Source organism: Lepidochelys kempii, chromosome 18 (genome assembly GCF_965140285.1).
Source record: "Lepidochelys kempii isolate rLepKem1 chromosome 18, rLepKem1.hap1, whole genome shotgun sequence".
Classification (NCBI taxonomy): Eukaryota; Metazoa; Chordata; order Testudines; family Cheloniidae; genus Lepidochelys; species Lepidochelys kempii.
In genome coordinates, this window is record NC_136397.1 from 4,048,133 (window position 1) to 4,071,013 (window position 22,881).

Here is a 22,881-nt window from a genome sequence, read left to right on the forward strand (position 1 = left end):
CAGATGCATGGAGTGGAAAATACAGTAGGCAGGTATAAATATACAGCACATGAAAAGAAATTTTCCCTCTGTTGATCATAGGATCATAGAATATCAGGGTTGGAAGGGACCCCAGAAGGTCATCTAGTCCAACCCCCTGCTCGAAGCAGGACCAATTCCCAGTTAAATCATCCCAGCCAGGGCTTTGTCAAGCCTGACCTTAAAAACCTCTAAGGAAGGAGATTCTACCACCTCCCTAGGTAACGCATTCCAGTGTTTCACCACCCTCTTAGTGAAAAAGTTTTTCCTAATATCCAATCTAAACCTCCCCCACTGCAACTTGAGACCATTACTCCTCGTTCTGTCATCTGCTACCATTGAGAACAGTCTAGAGCCATCCTCTTTATTCACCCCCTTCTTGTTAACTGTTGGAAAGGGGCCACATCCACCCGAATTGAACTGGCCTCGTTAGCACTGACCCCCCACTTGGTAAGGCAACTCCCATCTTTTCATATGCTGTATATTTATGTTTTATGTATGTGTTTTTATCATCCCTACAGGGGCAGAGAAAGGTTATGTCGTGTATGAAGAAAAGAAGGCTTGACAGAACTACCATTAAGTGGATACACAATTGGTCAAATAACTGAAAACAAAGAGTAACTATTAATGAAATCAAGTCAGATTGGAGGGAAGCCTCAAGTGGGGTTCCACAGGGATCTGTTCTGGGTTCAGTGTTGTTTAACATTTTTATTAATGACCTGGATGTAGGTATACAGAGCACACTGATCAAGTGTGAAAAGCGAGAGGGGGTTGCCAATACTTTGGAGGATAGAGCTAAAATTCAGAGGGATCTTGACAAATTGGAGAACTGAGCAATAGACTATAAAATGAAATTCAACAAAGACAAATGTAAGGTGCTACACTTAGGGAAGAAAAACCAAATGGACACATACAGAATGGGACAAAACTAGCTCAGCAGCACCACTGGTGAGAAAGATCTGTGAGTTGTGGTGCATCACAACCACAACGTAAGTCAGGATTGCAATGCTATTGCAAAAAAAGCAAATGCAATTGTAGGTTGCATTAACAGAGGCATAGCATGCAAGTAATGGGAGGTGATAATACCGCTCTACTCAGCGCTGGTTAGGCCTCAGCTGGAGTTCTATGTCCAGTTTTGGTCACCAAATGTATAGAAGTGATGTAAAGAAACTGGAAAGGATCCAGAGGCAAGTGACAAAGATGACCAAATGGATGGAATGCAAAACATACAAGCAAAGGCTGAAGGAACTGGGTATGTTTAGTTTGAAAAAGAGGAGATGGGGCGGGGGGAGAGAGAATATATTATAGCGATCTTCATAAACTTGAAAGGCTGCCACAAAAGGAGATGTAGAAAAATTTTTCTCTTTTGCCTCAGAAGGCAAGATAAGAGGCAATGGGTTCAAACTCCAGCAGAGCACGTTTTGATTAAATCTCAGAAAAATCTTCCTAACTGTAAGAACAGCAAGACAATGGAACAGACTCCTCGGAAGATTGTGGAAGCTCCTTCACTGGAGGCTTTCAAAAGGAGGCTGGATGGCCATCTGTCTTGGATGGTTTAGACACAACAAATCCAGCATATTGGCAGGAGGTTAGATTACATGACTCTTGCAGTTCCTTCTAACCTTATTATTCTATAATTCTTAACTGGGCATGTCCTGATTTTTAACAGTAACGCTCTTTTTGGGAGTATGTGGGGAAAGCTTAACTGTTTTCTAATGTTTGAGTTTGGGGCTTTAAAATCCCACGTCCAGAAAGGTATTGGGAGCAGAAGACCCTGTTATGCAGCAGCAACCTTAACTCCACTTCAGCAAAAAAAAATCAGTAAGTGAATTCTAGATCGAGTCTTTGGGCTGGAATTAGAAATAAAGAGACTTGTCATGGACTGCCCATTACCTCTTTTGATTTATTGTTAGGAAACACCTCTCTCATTAGGGAAAAAGACGTGTTATTGGTTTGCCTCTGGAAGTAGTTGGAACCTGTGGAAGAATATAGAGAAAGAATACTGTGCAGCAGACTAACCATGCTATAGATGGCCGGGTGAGATATTATCATTCCTTGTTCATAACTAAGATTTATTGATTAATTTGTACCTCCTTCCCCACTTTCAAACCCACACTTCACCATGGCATATTGATATTTGTAGAATCAAATGAAATAAAAATCTTAAATGAATCCACATGTTCCATAGAATCTCTATGGATAGTAATTCCATGCTCTAATAAGAATGTAACAATATTCTATTATCTATTATCAACCACCTGCCCAGGACAGTGATAGTGACGATGAAATGCTAAGGGAGATTAGAGAGGCTATCAAAATAAAAAACTCAATAACAGTGGGGGATATCAATTATCCCCATATTGACTGGTACATGTCACCTCAGGACGAAATGCAGAGACAAAATTTCTCGATACTTTAAATGACTGCTTCTTGGAGCAGCTGGTCCAGGAACCCACAAGGGGAGAGACAACTCTCGATCTAGTCCAGAGTGGAGCGCAGGATCTGGTCCAAGAGGTAACTATAACAGGACTGCTTGGAAATAGTGACCATCATATAATAATATTTAACATTCCTGTGGTGGGAAGAACACCTCAACAGCTCAACACTGTGGCATTTAATTTCAGAAAGGGGAACTATGCAAAAACAAGGAGGTAAACAGAAATTAAAAGGTACAGTGACTAGAGTGAAATCCCTGCAAGCTGCATGGACACTTTTCAAAGACACCATAATAGAGGCTCAACTTAAATGTACATCCCAAATTAAAAAACACAGTAAAAGAACTAAAAAAGAGCCACCGTGGCTTAACAACCAGGTAAAAGAAGCAGTGAGAGATAAAAAGGCATCTTTTAAAAAGTGGAAGTAAAATCCTAGTGAAGTAAATAGAAAGGAGCATAAACACTGCCAAATTAAAGGTAAAAATGTAATAAGAAAAGCCAAAAAGGAGTTTGAAGAAGCTAGCCAAAAACTCAAAAGGTAATAACAAAATGTTTTTAAGTACATCAGAAGCAGGAAGCCTGATAAACAACCAGTGGGGCCAATCGAGATACAAAAGGAGCACCTAAAGACGATAAAGTCATTGTGGAGAAACTAAATGAATTCTTTGCTTCAGTCTTCATGGCTGAGGATGTTAGGAAGATTCCCAAACCTGAGCCATCTTCTGTAGGTATCAAATCTGAGGAATTGTCACAGACTGAAGTGACACTAGAGGAGGCTTTGGAATTAATTGAGAAACTTAACAGTAACAAGTCACCGGGACCAGATGGCATTCACCCAAGAGGTGGTGGAATCTCCTTCCTTAGAAGTTTTTAAGGTCAGGCTTGACAAAGCCCTGGCTGGGATGATTTAGTTGGGGATTGGTCCTGCTTTGAGCAGGGGGTTGGACTAGATGACCTCCTGAGGTCCCTTCCAACCCTGATATTCTATGATTCTATGATTCTAAGAGTTCTGAAAGAACTCAAATGTGAAATTGCGGAACTATTAACTACGGTTTGTAACCTGTCCTTTAAATCAGCTGCTGTACCCAATGACTGGAAGATAGCTAATGTAACGCCAATATTTAAGAAGGGCTCTAGAGGTGATCCTGGCAATAAGAGACCGGTAAGTCTAATGTCAATACCAGGCAAATTAGTTGAAACAATAGTAAAGAATAAAATTGTGAGACACATAGAAGAACATAAATTGTTGAGCAAAAGTCAATATCGTTTCTGTAAAGGGAGATCGTGTCTTACTAATCTATTAGAGTTCTTTGAGGAGGTCAACAAACATGTGGACAAGGGGGATCCAGTGGACATAGTGTCCTTAGATTTTCAGAAAGCCTTTGACAAGGTCCCTCACCAAAAGCTCTTACGTAAATTAAGTTGTCATGGGATAAGAGGGAAGATCCTTTTATGGATTGAGAACTGGTTAAAAGACAGGGAACAAAGGGTAGGAATAAATGGTAAATTTTCAGAATGGAGAGGGGTAACTAGTCGTGTTCCCCAAGGGTCAGTCCTAGGACCAATCCTATTCAACCTATTCATAAATGATCTGGAGAAAGGGGTAAACAGTGAGGTGGCAACGTTTTCAGATGATACTAAACTGCTCAAGATAGTTAAGACCAAAGCAGACTGTGAAGAACTTCAAAAAGATCTCACAAAACTAAGTGATTGGGCAACAAAATGGCAAATGAAATTTAATGTGAATAAATGTAAAGTAATGCATATTGGAAAAAATAACCCCAACTATACATACAATATGATGGGGGGTAATTTTGTTGGATCATATTAAAGAAGTTCTGAATTAAAAGCACAAATGAGTTTGATTCCCCATAGTTTAAATTCCATGGTATTACTAATTAAGAGATCTCTTGGTTTTTGGTACTGTTTCTCTCCCTCTCTGTGTGAAACTTGCAAGCTGCTAATTGTGGTAGTACATTCTAAGACAGAGTCTGTTCTCAAAGCAATTCTTTGTAACAACTACTCACACAGAGAGAGACTCAAAGCAATACTCTGTAACAACAGAAACAGCACCCAGAGACTCCCCGCCCTTTTGTTGTATTCATCTCGCTCTGTTAACAATTGTGATTAAAATAGAGATAGAGGATGAATGTGGATGGGTGCTTGGTGTGGATAATAACTGAATGATCAGGGAGGTGCCAGCCTAAGAATCCAGTATCCATTGGCTGAAGAAGGCGTCAAGTGGAAATAACCAGAGGACCCCCAGAGGGCAGAATGGAATCCACCCAACAGCCTCAAGGATGGGAGAACCAAAGAACAAGATAACATCTGGCAGCACAGAGCCGTCAGGAATGTGCCATCTGCTGATTGATTCAGCAACAGCATGATGAAGCAATTCCCATAGACTGGCATAGGAAGAAATTCCTATAAAAATGGACTCTAGAAAGTGAGAACTTTGGGGTCTGATTCTGCAAACCAACTTCCAGGAGCATCAGATGAACATCTGACAAGGCCCTGCTCCATCCTCATGTCCAGGCCACCTAGCCAGTGGCTTGCCATGAGCAACTCTAAGGCTGGTAACTATGATAACAACCTTGCAGAACCTGTGTGTGTGTGTGTATGAATGAATGTGTGAATAATTATGAAATTGAATGGAATGTGATAGCTATAACTAACTGCTTACTAGGATTCTTTCTGTATTCACAATAAATGTGGCATTTTGCCTTTTCCCCTTTAATAAGATCCTGCTGGTTTTTATTTTATTGGTATAACAATTTAGCTACAACTAATCAGGAGAAAGATCTTGGAGTCATCGTGAATAGTTCTCTGAAGTCATCCACGCAGTGTGCAGCGGCAGTCAAAAAAGCAAACGGGATGTTAGGAATCATTAAAAAGGGGATAGAGAATAAGACGGAGAATATCTTATTGCCCTTATATAAATCCATGGTACGCCCACATCTTGAATAGTGCACACAGATGTGGTCCCCTCATCTCAAAAAAGATATACTGGCATAAGAAAAGGTTCAGAAAAGGGCAACTAAAATGCTTAGGAGTTTGGAACGGGTCCCATATGAGGAGATATTAAAGAGGCTAGGACTTTTCATCTTGGAAAAGAGGAGACTAAGTGGGGATATGATAGAGGTATCTAAAATCATGAGTGGTGTAGAGAAAGGGAATAAGGAAAAGTTATTTACTAGTTCCCATAATATAAGAACTAGGGACCACCAAATGAAATTAATGGGTAGCAGGTTTAAAACAAATAAAAGGAAGTTCTTCTTCACTCAGCGCACAGTCAACCTGTGGAACTCCTTGCCTGAGGAGGTTGTGAAGGCTAGGACTATAACAGGGTTTAAAAGAGAACTGGATAAATTCATGGAGGTTAAGTCCATTAATGGCTATTAGCCAGGATGGGTAAGGAATGGTGTCCCTAGCCTCTGTTTGTCAGAGGGTGGAGATGGATGACAGGAGAGAGATAACTTGATCATTACCTGTTAAGTTCACTCCCTCTAGGGCACCTGGCATTCGCCACGGTCAGTAGACAGTATACTGGGCTGGATGGACGTTTGGTCTGACCCAGTATAGCCATTCTTATGCTTTAGGATTAGTGGAAAAATAGGGGCTCTGACGTTTCCAGTATGTAATGACATCCACCCACAGACTCCCATCTCATCCAAATTAGTTGGTGAAGTGAACTGACCTATTCAGCATCTAAGGTAGAGGACTGGACAAAGATGGTGCTTATTGGTTGGAGTAAGCAACAAGAATTGGCAGAGGTAACTTCAGATCCTTCTGATTAAGACAGTTTGCCTGTCATTTGTAATGTAGCTTCAAAAACTAAGAATTCTGTTCAAACCCCCACTGTTTCTGGACACCCAGTTAGCCTCATTGGCCAAGAGCATTGCTTGGTATCTGCATTTGGCTATAAGCTTCTAACCTTTTATTTTAATATAGAGATCAACATATTATGTTACTGGTCCATTTTGTATAATGTTTTACAAATTCATGGCTTATCCATTAGGTCACACTGCCCTCAGGCAAATTGCTTCAACTTTCTGTGAGCACATTATCCCACCCAATAAATGGCCATAACAACAGTTATTCCTCTTTTGTATATTTCTATTATATTAAGGCACCAAGCCTGCAAATACTTATTCATATGATTACCTTTAACTTGTATGTTACTGAAGTCGATGAAACTTCAGATGCTTGAAGGCAAGCATGCACTTACGTATTTGTAGGATCAGGATCTTGAAGTATCAGAGTTCAACAAAAATGGTATTTTCTCACCATACCGGGGCGGATAAAAATTAGTGATTTAAAAAAACTGAAAACCAGTTTTTATTCAAATCAGATTTTTTTAAGTTAAATATGTTTATTTTTAAAATTAAATTATAAGCCTAAATTTATTATAGTCAATGAAAATCATTTTAATTAAATATAAACAATAGCATTAAGCACTACATGTTTACTACCAAGTTTTAAAGAAAGTTAAATCACTGAACTGGTGGAAGTCACTAAGCATGTGGAACCAGAGTTTGTTGAAGTGCTAAACCAGCTTCTAAAAGGGTTCTGGGGGGCGCCCTCCTCTGCTGCACCTGTCCCGAGAAGAACACCAACTACAGCGCCTGTTACACGGCCGCCGCCTCCCAGCCCCGCAGTGACTACCCCAGCAAGAACTACGTCTGAGGGGCGGGCAGCCTGGGGTGGGCAGAGGGTACTCTGAAACCTTCTGAAAGCATCAGAGGAACAGCCGTGTTACTCCTTTTCTTCTGAAAGCAGTAACCTCTTCTGAGGATGCAGAGAGAATACCTGCTTCATTTCAGTCTACTCAGCTAGCTCAGTTCAATGACTAGTTCATTAAAAGTTGAGACAGTGATTGAGAGTTGAAAAACCAGAAAAACTTTTCTTCTTTCCATCTATGAATAAAATCTAGGTGTAAGAGGATCTACTAATTCTAAAATCAGGTCAATTCATTATCTACACTTAACTGCACCTTTGTTTGAGAAATCAGTTAGTTTTAAATGAAAACATCTTTGATAAACTTTTTGATAATTTTCCCCAGCACTTTTAAGTAGTTTTATTTGACTAAAAAAACCAACGTTATGTATTTTTATTGAATTTCTATTCAAACAGAGCTTTATATAAATCACGAGTAAAAATTAATCATGTAATAAATAAGAAATAGATCAGTCACCATTTTCAAACAAAATAAAAATGTAAAACTTAAAAATCTGAGTATCTTAAGTAAATATTAAATAAATGCGTATAGATACAGTTATTAGCAACAACAACAAAAAGCACACCACAGTTAATGCACAGAATCATAGAATCTCAGGGTTGGAAGGGACCTCAGGAGGTCATCTAGTCCAACCCCCTTCTCAAAGTAGGACCAATCCCCAACTGAATCATCCTAGTCAATATTTAATCAGAAATCAGCATGTTGCAATGATTATCAACCAATGAGAAACAACTTTTCTTTAGAAAAATAACTAAAAAATACAAATGCAATACACTATTATGTTCAATTATTTAAATCAAAGTTTCCTGATTGCTGCCTTAAATCATGATTAAAATCAGTGAGTTAAATCAATCCACCCTGCTCCATACACCTCCATACAGAGGTGTGTGAATTTAAGTGTCATTTTGGCAGAGTTCCATAGCTGTGGTCTTGCCACTAGGAATGCTCTGCCTACCAAGTCTGGTAATCTAAACCAGCGGTCCCCAAACTGTGGGGCACACCCCTAGGCAGCATGGTGGAATGTTCAGGGGGGCACGGCAGGGCCCAGGTCAGCCCCCATGGGGGAGTGGGGAGGGAGCGCCACCCAGCCCCGCTCTGCCCCAGCCCCTGGCTCCAATCCTGGCCTCAGCACCGCCCCCACCTGTGGCCCCCTTGCCCATCTGTGCTCCCCCCCAGCCCCACTCCTGGCCCCAGTTCCCAAGGAGAGGGCAGATAAGGGTAAGGGGGAGCATGACGAGAAAAGTTTGGGGACCCTAGTTTCAATGGACATTCCTCCTACTGAACCGCTCCTGTGTAGTACAGCCATCTTGAAATGTCACAGAAATGGTTGCTGAGGCAGCCAGAGTACAGTCTGTTAAGGAGTTTGTAGATCAGGACTTTAAATTATAATTTTAATTCATAGACTATAAGGCCAGAAAGAACAATTATGCTTAACTAGTCTGACCTCTTGTTTGAAGTGATCATATCTTTCAGAAAAACATCCAATTTTGATTTAAACATTTCCAGTGATGGAGAATCCACCACAACCCTTAGTAAATTGTTCCAACTATTAATTACACTCATGGCTAAAAATTTACACCATAGTCTGAATTTATCTAACTTCAGCTTCCAGCCACTGGATATTGGCAGGTCTACTTCCAGTCTACCCAGGGGGAGGGGTGCTCAACCCCCACTCTACCCCTTCCCCCAAGTTCCCCCTACCTCTTCCCACCCTTGCTCTGCCCCCCCCCCCCGCCACCACTCTACACCTTCCTCCAAGGCCACCCCACCACCCCACCTCTTCCCGTCCCTACCCCACTTCTTTCCACACCCTTCCTGGAACAAGAAAAGGAGTACTTGTGGCACCTTAGAGACTACCCAATTTATTAGAGCATAAGCTTTCGTGAGCTACAGCTCACTTCATCAGATGCATATCGTGGAAACTGCAGCAGACTTTATATATACACAGAGAATATGAAACAATACCTCCTCCCACCCCACTGTCCTGCTGGTAATAGCTTATCTAAAGTGATCATCAGGTGGGCCATTTCCATTTCCAGTGCTGGAAATGGCCCACCTGATGATCACTTTAGATAAGCTATTACCAGCAGGACAGTGGGGTGGGAGGAGGTATTGTTTCATATTCTCTGTGTATATATAAAGTCTGCTGCAGTTTCCACGATATGCATCTGATGAAGTGAGCTGTAGCTCACGAACGCTTATGCTCTAATAAATTGGTTAGTCTCTAAGGTGCCACAAGTACTCCTTTTCTTTTTGCGAATACAGACTAACACGGCTGTTACTCTGAAACCTTCCTGGAACGCGTCCCATCCCTGCTCCTCCCAGCACCTCCTGCATGCCATAGAAGAACTGATCTGTGGCGGGCAGGAGGCGCTGGTAAGAAGGGGGAGAAATTGAACAGCAGGGCTGCCGGCAGGGGTAAACACTGGTGGGATGTGGGAGCTGGCTGCCGGTGGGTGCTAAGCACCAGAGCACCCACGGAGTCAGGTATGCTGTATCTGTGTCGAACTTGGCTTTCCGGGGACAGACAGAGATTTGCTGGAACTGTCCTCAGTGGTTTAAGGTAGGGGCACTCCTAGGGTGAGATGTGCAATTACACATAGGTGTCTCCAAGATGAGAAGGGCTGAAGACTGTTCTAACGGATGAGATCAGGGTACCTGAAGGGTCGGGGTTGAACAGGGGTGCCGGGATAATGGGATGGGGATGCAGGGATGAAAAAGTCCCAAAGGAAAGAGTAGGTTCCTGAAGGTGCAGAGGAAGGCAGGGTGACTGTGGGTCTGGGAACAATGGAAAGAGCAATGAGGATGGAGGTGTCTGGGGGTGATGGAGGAAGGGCATTGCGGTTGGGGAACGAGGATGGAGGGGTCCTGTGGGCTGGGGCAGGGCATTTGGAAGGGAGAGGAGGGGAACAAAGGGCTGAGATGGCCCAGGGAGCTAGAGCAGGGCATTGAGGGGGAAGGGAATGAGGATGGAGATGGCCTAGGGGCTGTCACAAGGCATTGGCGGGGGTGGGAGGGTGCGAGACTTGGGGAATCAGAATGCAGATAAGGGGCAGGGCACTGAGAGAGGGGGAAAATGAGGATGGAGGTGACCAGGGGGCTTGGGCAGGGTCTGTGTGAGGGGAGGAGAATTGGGGTGGCCAGGGTCTGGGGTAGGGCACTGGTGGAGAATGGGGGCAGCCCAAGGTCTGGGGCGGGGTGCTGGGGTGGGCAGGGAATAGGGGTGACCAGGGATCTGGGGCATGGCACAGGGGTAGGGGAATGGAGACAGCAAAAGCAAAGGGCTGTCTCCCCACCCCCACTCTGCCTCTGCTCCCAAGGCCTCTTTCACCAAGCCCCTACACCATGCTTGCGCCTCTTCCCTCCTTTCCTTGTTGCTCACTGCTCTCCCCCTCCCCCTTCGTTGTCTTTCAATCCTCTCCACCGCCCTCCCCCACTGTCCAAGCTGGGCTTCCTCTGCTCTGGGGCCGGGACAGGAGCCTGCCTGCACAGGAGATGCAGGTAGGAGGTGGCCCCAGCCCAGCAGCGGCTGACATGGATTGATGACCCAGGGCCGCCCCCTGCCGGCAGTATCCGGATTTCGGTGTCCGGTCAGCACATCTGACTGGACTTTCCCCTTGACAGCGGGGCTCCTGGCAGCCGGCGCTGTCCCAGGGCATTGGGGTCGGGGGCAGGGAGAGGGAACCAGAAGGGCGATAGCCCAGGGCCAGGCTTGCTGGGAGCCATCGACCCAGGCTGGAAACCCTGTAGCGTATATAATGGAAACCACTTCAGGCCAGGGGCCTGGCACTGGGCGGGGGGAGGGGGAGGAGGAGGAGGGCCGGGAGCTGAGGAGCCTGGGGCGGGGGCGGCCGCGGCGCTCTGGGGGGACGGGGCACCGGCCGGGGGCGGGGGCGGGGCACCGGCCGGGGGCGGGGGCGGGGGCGGGGCACCGGCCGGGGGCGGGGGCGGGGCTCTGGGGGGACGGGGCACCGGCGGGGGGCGGGGGCGGCGCTCTGGGGGGACGGGGCACCGGCGGGGGGCGGGGCTCTGGGGGGACGGGGCACCGGCCGGGGGCGGGGGCGGGGCACCGGCCGCGGGCGGGGGCGGCCGCGGCGCTCTGGGGGGACGGGGCACCGGCCGGGGGCGGGGCTCTGGGGGGACGGGGCACCGGCGGGGGGCGGGGGCGGGGCACCGGCCGCGGGCGGGGGCGGCGCTCTGGGGGGACGGGGCACCGGCGGGGGGCGGCGCTCTGGGGGGACGGGGCACCGGCCGGGGGCGGGGCACCGGCCGCGGGCGGGGGCGGCGCTCTGGGGGGACGGGGCACCGGCGGGGGGCGGGGGCGGCCGCGGCGCTCTGGGGGGACGGGGCACCGGCCGGGGGCGGGGCACCGGCCGCGGGCGGGGGCGGCGCTCTGGGGGGACGGGGCACCGGCCGGGGGCGGGGGCGGCGCCCGGCGCTCACCAGTAGCAGGTGACGCGGCAGGCCCCGCAGCGCAGCTGGGCCGGCCCCCCGCACAGCTCGCAGCGCAGCGGCCGCCCGCGGGGCAGAGCCAGGGGCACCAGCTGCTGCGCGTTCATCCTCCAGCTCCCGCCCCGGCCGACGTCCCCGGGAAGCGGCGCGTTGCCGAGCAACCCGGGGCTTCCGGCGTGGGCGGGGCAGCACGCGGGGCGCTTCCGGCTCGCAACTTCCGGGGCGGAGGCGGCCAGCGCGGCCGGCATGGCGGCGGCGGGCAGCGCGGACAGCCCCGGGCCGGCCGCGCCAGAGGCGGAGCAGCGCGTGCGGGCCTGGGCAGCGGCGCAGAGAGCCCGCGGGCGGCGCGTGGCGCTGGTGACGTCGGGCGGGACCCAGGTGCCGCTGGAGGCGCGGGCCGTGCGCTTCCTGGAGAACTTCAGTAGCGGGCGGCGCGGGGCGGCCTCGGCCGAGCGCCTCGTGGGCGCCGGATACGGCGTCTGCTTCCTGCACCGCGCGCGCTCCGCCTTTCCGTGGGCGCGCGCGCTCCCGCCGCCGGGTCCCGCCCTCTTGGACGCTTTGCGCGTACACACGGGGCCTAGTGTCACCGCCGACCCAGCCGCGCTGCCGGGGCTCGTGCCCGCGCTGCTCGGGTACCAGCACGCCAAGGAGGCAGGCGCGCTCCTGCCGCTCGAGTTCACCGGCCTCACCGAGTACTTGGCGCTGCTGCGGGCCGCCGCCAGGGCCCTGGCGCCCTTCGGTACGGGGCGTGGGTGGGGAGAAGGGGCGGCCGCCCCGCTGGGTGTCCTGGCCGGGGGGCGTGGCACCGGGGGGGTCAGGCCTGTCCAGTGTCTCTCACTGGCCACTGCCGGAAGGCTGGGGCCTGCTGGGGTCGGTGGACCCTGGGGCTGGCCGTGGGTGGGAGGGAGTCAGCCCTGTTTGAGGGGGGCCCTGGCGTGGGGAGGGATTGTGGCATTGGGTGGGAGAGAGGTCATCTCTTTTTTGGGGGGTCCCGGCATTGCGGGGGCCGGATCAGCCCCCCTCGGGGCCATCGGTGATTCTGGCTCCTTTCCCCCGTAGGCTCCAGCGTGATGTTCTACCTGGCAGCAGCCGTGTCAGATTTCTACATCCCAGCATCAGAGATGCCTGAGCACAAGATCCAGTCCTCTGAGGGCCCCCTGCAGGTGATGCAGCTTCTCCTGGGCACTGGGCCTTGCTCTGTGTCCCTTGTTGGATCTTGCTTGGCAAAAGTGTGATGTGGGGCAAAACCTGGCTTATTGATTCGGTGCGCTGCTAGCGCTCTGTGGGGAACCAGGACTCCTGGGCCACATTCCCTGCTCTCAGACTGACTTAAGTTACCTCGGGCAAGTCACTTACTCCTCTTGGTCTGAGAGTTCATATACAAACCTGGGGTGTATTAACGCCTCTCACAGGGACTAAGAGCCTTATGACGGCTCAGTACTTTGAAAATAGTGTGCTATGGCGCCACTACCAAACCAGCCATCCCTATTCATTAGATTGGCAGTAATGAAAGCCTAGGTCTGTCTGTTTTTCCTCTGGTTTTTTCTCTATTCTTCCCTTTATTAAAGGCTTCCTTTTTGATAGGTAGCTATTTTACTGGGATCTCCAGTTTCCTTTTTTAATTATCCTTTCTCAGATAATTCCTCCATGGCAACAATTCATTCTCCATTATTAGTTATTTGTATTCTGGTAGCACTTGGAAGCTCTGGCTGAGATTGGGTCCCAGTTGTGACAGGCTCTTTGTAAACATGAGGAAGGAGACAGTCCCTGCTCTTAATAGCTTATAGTCTAGCTGGACAAATTAGACAAAAGGTGAGAAGGAAAACTGAAGTGCAGAGAGGGGAAGTGACTTGCTTAAGATCACACAGCAGGTCAGTGATAGAGCTGGCAATAGAACCCAGTTCTTCTGATTCCTAGTCCAGTGCTCTAACATCTGAGACCTAGACTTATACTAGCAGGCTGTGGAGGTAGCTGTCTCCTGTATGTAGCCTGAAGAGGTCATTGAAGAATGAAGCAGGGTCCTCTTTCCTTCCAGATGCTGTCTTCTGTATTTATTAATTCTTCTTTGATTAGCCTCTGTGCATGTACACTGTTGGGATGTGCAAACAGTGAAGCTTGGACTGATGGAACCTTCTAATAGCAGTGCCTGCTGAAGTGCTCACATGTCCGTCCTCCAAGGTTCCTCCAAACCAGTTTGATATCCAGGGAACAAATCAGGGAATCTAGAAGAAGTTCAAGTCTTCCAGTTCTGATCTTTCAGCCCTCAAGTTCACCTTCCCTCACCCATAGATTATGATCTCCCTAGGTAGTGGGGCTGGTTTCGCCTTCCTCCAGACAGCTGTTAAAGGAGCCTGCTCGCACAAGATTCAGTGGAAAGATTCCACCACCCTTGCTAATAGCAAAGGAAAGGTCTCCATTAATCCTAGATACTCCCTGAAGAATCATAGAATCATAGAATATCAGGGTTGGAAGGGATCTCAGGAGGTTATCTAGTCCAACCCCCTGCTCAAAGCAGGACCAATCCCCAATTAAATCATCCCAGCCAGGGCTTTGTCAAGCCTGACCTTAAAAACTTCTAAGGAAGGAGATTCTACCACCTCCCTAGGTAACGCATTCCAGTGTTTCACCACCCTCCTAGTGAAAAAGTTTTTCCTAATATCCAACCTAAACCTCCCCCACTGCAACTTGAGACCATTACTCCTTGTCCTGTCCTCTTCTACCACTAAGAATAGTCTAGAACCATCCTCTCTGGAACCACCTCTCAGGCAGTTGAAAGCAGCTATCAAATCCCCCCTCATTCTTCTCTTCTGCAGACTAAACAATCCCAGTTCCCTCAGCCTCTCCTCAGAAGTCATGTGTTCCAGACCCCTAATCATTTTTGTTGCCCTTCGCTGGACTCTCTCCAATTTATCCACATCCTCCTTGTAGTGTGGGGCCCAAAACTGGACACAGTACTCCAGATGAGGCCTCACCAATGTCGAATAGAGGGGAACGATCACGTCCCTCAATCTGCTGGCAATGCCCCTACTTATACATCCCAAAATGCCATTGGCCTTCTTGGCAACAAGGGCACACTGCTGACTCATATCCAGCTTCTCATCCACTGTCACCCCTGGGTCTTTTTCCGCAGAACTGCTGCCTAGCCATTCGGTCCCTAGTCTGTAGCTGTGCATTGGGTTCTTCCGTCCTAAGTGCAGGACCCTGTACTTGTCCTTGTTGAACCTCATCAGATTTCTTTTGGCTCAATCCTCCAATTTGTCTAGGTCCTTCTGTATCCTATCCCTCCCCTCCAGCGTATCTACCACTCCTCCCAGTTTAGTATCATCCGCAAATTTGCTGAGAGTGCAATCCACACCATCCTCCAGATCATTTATGAAGATATTGAACAAAACCGGCCCCAGGACCGACCCTTGGGGCACTCCACTTGATACCGGCTGCCAACTAGACATGGAGCCATTGATCACTACCCGTTGAGCCCAACAATCTAGCCAACTTTCTACCCACCTTATAGTGGATTCATCCAGCCCATACTTCTTTAACTTGCTGACAAGAATAGAAGAAGAAGAAATAGAAGGTCCTGCTGAACATGTGGATATGGATATGGAGGTTCAGACATCACTGGATCACAATGTGAGAGCAACTTCTTCCAGAAGATACAAATTTATGGACAGCATAACATTATAGAAAGGATGGCTGAACAACCCTGAACATTCCTTCTGTTGTATTAGAGGAAGTCACACACCCAGTTTTTGATATTCTCTATTCACCCACTAGGTGTAAAATCAGTCCTAGATAGTTTGTTCCAACCAGCAAAAAAAACTAGATTAAATCCAGCATCTGGACCAACAATTTCCAAAAAAGCTGACAAGTTATACTAGCTTGTAACAATGCTGATTCTGGCAGGACCCAACTGAGTGTGCCAATTCAGGACAAATTGCTTAAAGCAGGGCAGTTACAGCCCAAGGCTGGGGTTTTTCCACCTCTAAGGCAATCCAAACCAGCCAAACGGAGCAGACTTTGGTCTCACCCCACTGGCTAACCACAAGTCACACAAGCAATTCCCTTAGACACTTCAATTTCCCAGTATCTCCACCAGTGCCCCTCATTATGGGGATAAATGGTTATGAAAACCAATACCCCAGTACAAGAAAAAAGGTTCTCTCGATCCCAAAGGATCGAGCCCCAGACCCAGGTCAATATACAAATCAGCTCTTACCCACAAATCACGCTGTTGCCAATCCTTTAGAATCTAAAATCTAAAGGTTTATTCATAAAAGGAAAAAAAGATATAGATGAGAGCTAGAATTGGTTCAATGGAATCAATGACACACAGCAATGGCAAAGTTCTTGGTTCAGGCTTGCAGCAGTGATAGAATAAACTGCAGGTTCAAATCAAGTCTCTGGAGAACATCCCCAGCTGGGATGGGTCTTTCAGTCCTTGGTTCAAAGCTTCAGTGTAGCAAAGTCCCTCCAGAGACAGGAAGCAGGATTGAAGACAAGATGGAGGAGCTGCAGCAGCTTTTTATAGTCTCTTGCCATGTGGTCTCTCTCTTTGTCCCAAAGACAAACTGTCCATTCCATGGCCTGGAAACACCTCAGAGTTCTGTCCCTAGGCAGGTCCCTGCCTACCTGGCTGAGTCCCAAGGCATGTCTGCCCTCTTTCAGTGGGTCACTTGTATAGCTGATGGTCCTTAATGGGCCATCAAGCAGGCTAGGCAGAGCTGACCCCAACTTGTCTGGGGTGTCACCCAGAGGCACAGCATAAGTTTGATATACAGACTGTATAGAGCCAATACTTATATCTTTAAATACAAAAACGATACATGCAAACAGATAGCATAATCCTAACCAGCAAACCATAACCTCATCTTAGACACCTTATTTGACCCCCCTTTATACACAATTTGGTGCCACTACAGGATCTTGATTGCAACAATGTTCTGTGTGGTCCCAGTTCAAGTCAATAACGTCACACAGCTGCCTCAGAGCTTCTGGTTAGTCCATCCCTGTGCAGATTTATTGGTGGCGATAGTGGCCCTGCAAAGACCTCAAGGCAGTCAAGTGTGCTGTACCCTTTCAAATAAAAAGTAAGAAATTAGGTGCTCTGTGTAGAAGGGTATTCTGGCACATGCCAGTTATCAGCCAGTCCAAGCTATCAATATCACTTAGGAGAGAAGATAGTTTTACTCCAGAGGGCATTCTATGCCAAAAAATTAAAAATTCTGCACACAATATTTTTAAATTCCACAAATTTTATTTGTCAAATATATGTGGAGGCTCCCGTATGGCACTGGGGAGCACAGTCCACTGGCTTCACAGAAGTGGGCGATCACTGTGCAGGTCCCACAAGACAGACTCAGCCCTGACACAGCAGAAGGACAGGGCCTTCCCCAGAAACACCTCAGGGCCCTGCCCCTCCGTGCCAGGTGCACCAGATGTGGGCAGGCAGGCTCAGCAAGGCAGGATCCAAGTGTGGAGGGTCTTGGTGTGGGGGGATCTGGGTGTGGGTTGAGAGGGTTCTGTGTGGGGCAATCTGGGTGCAGGCGGCTCAGTGGGTGATCTGGGTGTATGGAGGATCAGGGGCTTGTTGGGAGGTTCTGGGTGCAATGGTAATGAGACTCTGAAGGGGGGGGCGCAGGTGAAGGTGGTTTGTGCTCAGTAGGAGGGTCTGGGTTTGGGGGTTCAGCAGGGGGTCCAGATGCAGCTGGTTGGGACTTAGTAGGGTGGAGATCCAGGTGTGGGTGGCTCGTCGGGGTAGTCCAGGCACAGGGGGAAGGTCTGAGTATGAGAGGGTCTGGATGCATGGGGGTTGGGCGGATGGGGGAGCAGTTTCCTGTACAGTGATCCCTCCCCCTGCAGCAGAGGAACGATGGGTAGAGGAAGTGCAGGGGGATAGAGTTTGCAGAGCTTCCTACAGCTGGGGGAGAAATCGGGTGGGTGGGTCTGACATGGCCCAGGATGTCACGAGGGGAAAGAGTAAGTCCCATCCTCCCCAGCCTAGCCAAGACTAGTAGCTGAGCCTGGCGCAGGGTAGGAGCTATCAGCCAGGTCTTAGTTCGCCCCTTGCCCCACAGTGATTTACCTCTCTGCCAGCTGCCCTGGGCACCCGAAACCTACTGCTGGTGTGGGTCGCCTGACCACTCTTGTGGCTTCCCTTTGCTTCCTTGTCGGAAAGTTATTTTACTGTGGGAAAGCAAAGAAATCTGCTGGGGACATAAATTCTGCGCATGTGCAGTGGCACAGAATTCCCCCAGGAGTATAGTTTGCATAGTTACTACTGGAAGAGGAGACAAAACTAGACAACACACTGATTACCAGAGTTCACTTGGTTGAGAGCATCTTTCAGTTCTTCAGATATGACATCCAGAGCTTTAGCATCTGTGATCACCTTGAGGCACCATTGGAGTCTGCAGTTGTCCAGACTCCCTTCAGAGACAAGAACTCAAGTAAAAGACTTTCCATCTGATGGGGAAGGACTCTTTAGCTTGAGAACAGATGAGGTTCCAGAGAAACTAAAAGATGCTGGGTTTACTGCAAGAGAGATCAGGTTTCCAGATCTACCCTTACTTAGATGATTGGCTCATTAGTAAAAAGAAAAGGAGTACTTGTGGCACCTTAGAGACTAACCAGTTTAGTCATGCATCCGATGAAGTGAGCTGTAGCTCACGAAAGCTTATGCTCAAATAAATTGGTTAGTCTCTAAGGTGCCACAAGTACTCCTTTTCTTTTTACTAATACGGACTAACACGGCTGTTACTCTGAAACCTGGCTCATTAGTGTTTCCTCACAGGAAGATGTAGGAATAGCTATGTCGCAAACATGAGTTCCTAACACTTGAGCTAAAGTTAAACTGGAAGACTCACAAAAAACTCCAATCCAGATCATATCTTTTATTGAGTCAATTCTGGATTCTTAAAAAGGCAGAGCTTTTTGCCCAGAAGAAAGATATTTTACAATCCTTACAGCAATAGATATATTGCAAGACAGCTTCAGTGATGTTTTTTCAAGCTGAGGGGCCTTATGGATTTGTTGACATACGTAACTTCTTATGCTCACCTAAGGTGAGACCTGGACAGCATTGATTAAGAATGCGCTGCATACCAAATACAGACAATATGTTTATGAGAATAACACTCTCCAAGGAGGTCATGTGGTATCGCTCATGTGGTAGTCTGAATGTTGCAGTGAACTCAGAGTTAACCCCCCAGCTCTGTTGATCACAGTTTCTTCTTATGCTTCTAATATAGGCAGGGGAGGTCACTACGTTTCGGTATTCCTGAATTTCTTCCCCACTTTTAGGACAGAGTGGCTCAGGCAGTTACTGACAATGTTTTATGTGAAGAAGCAAGGGAGCAAATCCAGCGAACTGCAAAAAGGCCCTGGCTTTGTGGGAGTGTTGCAAGGTACAACAAATGTATCCCATAGCTCTTCACTTTTACAGGCAAGGACAACATATTAGCAAATCAGCTGAGTAGAGACTTTTACACCATAATTATGAGTGGGCATTCAAAGACCTGACTGTAAACAACATCTACTCCAGGTGGGGGTATCCAGACATAAAACTTGGCAACAAGACAACTCCAAATTCCTGAGGTTTTGCTCCAGGGTAGGAATAGACAATCAGTCCATCTTGGATGCATTTCATCTAGACTGGGGAGTAGGTCTGCTCTATGCATTCCCTCTTCCCCTTCCTCTAATTCAGAGAATTTGAGAAAATCAAACAAGACAAAACCAAGGTTATTGTGATTGGCCTGGCCTGGGCAAGGCAACAGTAGTTCTCAGATCTTCTGCAACTATTAGAAGAAATTTCGGTCTTTTCTTCACCATTCCAGGCCTGGTGACCCAGAATGGTCAGATTTGCCATTTGGACCACAGACTGACTCCTTCACAGTCTTCACAAGACTGTCCTGTTTTGTTTTGTTTTTTAAAAAACTATTAATCTCCAGTAAACAATCAATGTGGTGGTGTTATGATCATTAGTGGAAAAGGTTCTTGTGGGCAACCAACATTAACATAAACCCAGTTTGAGCTCCTATTCAATCAATATTAGGATATTTACTTCATCTGAATACTTGTATGCTGCCATCTCATCAGTTAAAATACATTTTGCAACTATTTACTCTCATCCGATCTTAGCTGAACAAAGGCTATTCACTGTAGAAGGGACTCACTGCAAGTGTGTCCCCTGTTGGATGGGTGTGGCATAGCAAGCTTTCCTCCTATAACACCCTCTGGTGATGGCTGTCTCGGTCCTGTGTTGGTCCACAGCTTCTTTTGGCCCTCTGGACAGGTCACATTTGTTCCCATACCTTCCAGGATACTCCAGTGCTAAGTCCACACAAAGCAATACCCAAAGGTCAGTCTCTTTAGCCCGTCTTCCTGGCAGTTACTAAGATCCACAGCTCCAGGGATCTTCAGTGTAGATCACTCAAATAGATACCAACTCTCAATGCTTTACTGAACCCTGTCTTGGGCTTGCCTTAACACGAACCCTTTGTCTCCTGCCATCTTGGTACTTCCTCGCTCTAAGCTCCAAATTGAGCCCTCTTTCAGATTTGCTGCAGTGAGAATCAGCATCTCATGTAGCCTTTGGGCATGAGGAGCATTGGACCTTGTGGAGTATCTGGAACCATAACTTCATATTAATACAGTTGGGATTGTTAATTTAGCTTGGTATTTAAATGAGAAATTAAACGAGGCATGGCTGTGGGCTGGCTTCTGTAGTCCAACTCATCCCCTCTGAAGCTCCAGCATTTTTTGGAGGACTGTATCTTGGGAACTCCTTCACCAAATGACCTACCATAATTTGCACCATAGATAGTATCTCACTTCGTGAACTGCAATACCAATTTTCAAGTACATCTGATTATGTATGTATATTTTACTGGTTTGAAAATTCAGTTTCAAACAGGATTATTGTTATAAACGTTGTGGTTACTTCTCCCCCAGTAATAGACTAGGGATGAATTTAGCTTCTCAATAGCAGGAACTTGCATGTTGATACTATTACTTTGTGCTGATTCGTCTGCTAAGTAGATTCTCATTTTTGTTATCCAAACTGGTACCCAAAATTAGTTTCACTGTGCTGGTACATTAATGACACCTTTGATCCTCCCTAGTAAGGTTTAGCAAAATGGCATTTTAGAAATCATTCCAAAGTGTAAAACTCAGCCCAGAACTCTTAGGCATAATGTAACGTGAAGCTGGCACATGCCTATTCACTGTCTTTATCTCTCATATTTAAATGTCATACTAACGTGTACTGAAACTTCTAGTGTCTACTGAAATTTTTTTTCCCCCCAATGCAGATCACAATGAAGATGGTGCCAAAAATGCTGTCTCCTCTAGTCAAAGAATGGGCCCCTGAAGCATTTGTTATTTCCTTTAAATTGGAAACTGATCCCTCTATCTTAATTGATAAATCACGGAAGGCTCTGGAGACATATCGTCATCAGGTGGTGGTAGCAAATGTTCTTGATTCACGGAGAACATCTGTTCTTCTTGTAACCAAAGACTCTGAAACTAAATTATCACTTTCTAATGAAGAAATAGTACAAGGCGTGGAAATAGAGGAGAAGATAGTAAGCCATCTTCAGTCTCGACACACGGCATTTATAGATAAACACTCTGAAAGGAAAGGACCAGCTTATTCTAGCTCTGAATTATCAGAAACAAATTGAACTTTGAGGGTGTGTATGGAACTGGAGGAACTCTCTATTACAGTAAATGGGGGGGACCCATCTGAGGCATTGTGTATGAGGTAAAAAGTGTGAACATCCACCATAGTTTGTCTCATACATGACTTCATAAGTTATTTGCTGCTTATGTTAAAAAAAAAAACTGAAATGAAAACGTTCCCCTAAGGATGGTATTGTGCAAGTTTGTAGAGAAGAGAGGGATATTTCCCTAATTCTCTCCTTGTGTGGGGGTGGGGAAGCAAGGGATAGATGGGTGTATGTTACAGTTTCTGCTTCTTCAAAAACTCCATGTAGCAGCCCACTTTGAAGTCCCGGAAGGATGGGCAGAGTCCACCAGAACAAAATTCCCCCCTTCTTCAAATGGGAGAATGGTCGCAGAGACAGGGGACAACAAATGATTAAACAGGAAGGTGGGGGGGAGGGGGGTTCAGTCAAAGATGTAAAACGGGAACCATATAGGGACACTGAGCAGAGAACCCTGAACAGCACCCATAGCACCACGAAGGAGGTGAAGTCAGCGGAACTCTTCCTGGATGTGAGACAGTGACTGAACAGAAGTAGTCCCTACAATTGCAGTGAACCTCCCTGTCAGGCTGCTTCTTCTTGGTGTGGTAAATGATCATTTTGGCCAGTAACAGGAGGCTGATGTGAAGGTCTTGTGACTTTATGGAGCCATAGATAGGAAGTCTAGAGGAGTAGATGGGTAAAGGGCAGCTAGAATTGCATCAGAAGGTTCTGGAGGATGCGAAAGGGAGCTATTACCTGGCACAGTGGAGGTAGGTGTGTGTCCAGGTCTCCCTCTTGGTAGAAGGGACAGGCATCAGGGGTATCTATGAACCATGCCTGTGCTCACAGCTGCCATCTAATATCCCTGGTGGGCAAAGGGACCAAGGTGGAATTAAAGCTGGCTAATGGGTTCCTGTCACAGTGCGAGACTCACCCCTGCAGAGCCTCCTGCTGCTCATCCAGAGAATTAGCATTCCAGCCTCCAGAGCACCCTCTGCAGGCTGTTGTCCCACTTGCCGCTAGCCCCCCTATGTCCTTCCCAGACCCCAGTGCCCCTTTTACCCAGGGTGCTGCCCCCTGCCAGTACCCTTACAGTCTCTGGATCTCCCCTCCCCAGGGAACCCCCACTCACTATCCCCACCTAGCCTCAGTCTTTGGCTACTGTCAGTCACTGTTAAGCCCCTGCACACTGGGGCAGACTGCAGTATATAAGCCAATCATCATAGGCAAGGGGAGTTTGGACCTGCTACCTCTGGGCTCCCCCTGCAACCCCAGTACCTGTCTGACCTTAAACTAGGCCTGCAGGTTGGGGGGTTTCCAGGCTAGAGCTTCCTTGGCTTTTCCCCAGCCCTGCTCCACTTCTGGTATACTCACCAGGCCTATCTCACTCCACAACTAGAGGAGACTGTCTGCTCCTAGCCCACTGCCCTCTTATAAGGGCCAGCTGAGGCCTGATTGTGGCTTGGCCACAGCTGAGCCTGCTTCCCCCAGTCAGCCTGGGAACTGCTTGCTCTGTCACAGCCCTCCCAGGGCT

The 22,881-nt window shown here is 47.7% G+C and overlaps 2 protein-coding genes across 3 annotated transcripts in view; one reads left to right on the top strand and one right to left on the bottom strand.

Annotated features, from left to right (window-relative positions):
- The window catches only part of ZMYND12 (zinc finger MYND-type containing 12), a 35,208-nt gene extending 23,254 nt beyond the window's left edge, over nucleotides 1–11,954 (bottom strand). The window contains exon 1 of one of the 2 annotated variants that reach the window (XM_073316521.2): nucleotides 11,635–11,954. In XM_073316521.2, coding sequence (XP_073172622.1) covers nucleotides 11,635–11,891 — 257 coding nt within the window. In that variant the 5' untranslated portion in view covers nucleotides 11,892–11,954. The remainder of the gene's footprint in view (nucleotides 1–11,634) is intronic. The other variant, XM_073316522.2, reaches the window with a different exon arrangement.
- Nucleotides 11,865–21,499, top strand: PPCS (phosphopantothenoylcysteine synthetase). Its single transcript, XM_073316523.2, has 3 exons — nucleotides 11,865–12,382; nucleotides 12,703–12,806; nucleotides 20,952–21,499. Exons 1-3 carry the CDS (start codon nucleotides 11,890–11,892, stop codon nucleotides 21,321–21,323), a joined length of 969 nt encoding a protein of 322 aa, XP_073172624.1. The 5' UTR covers nucleotides 11,865–11,889; the 3' UTR covers nucleotides 21,324–21,499.
- The last annotated feature ends 1,382 nt before the right edge of the window (nucleotides 21,500–22,881 follow it).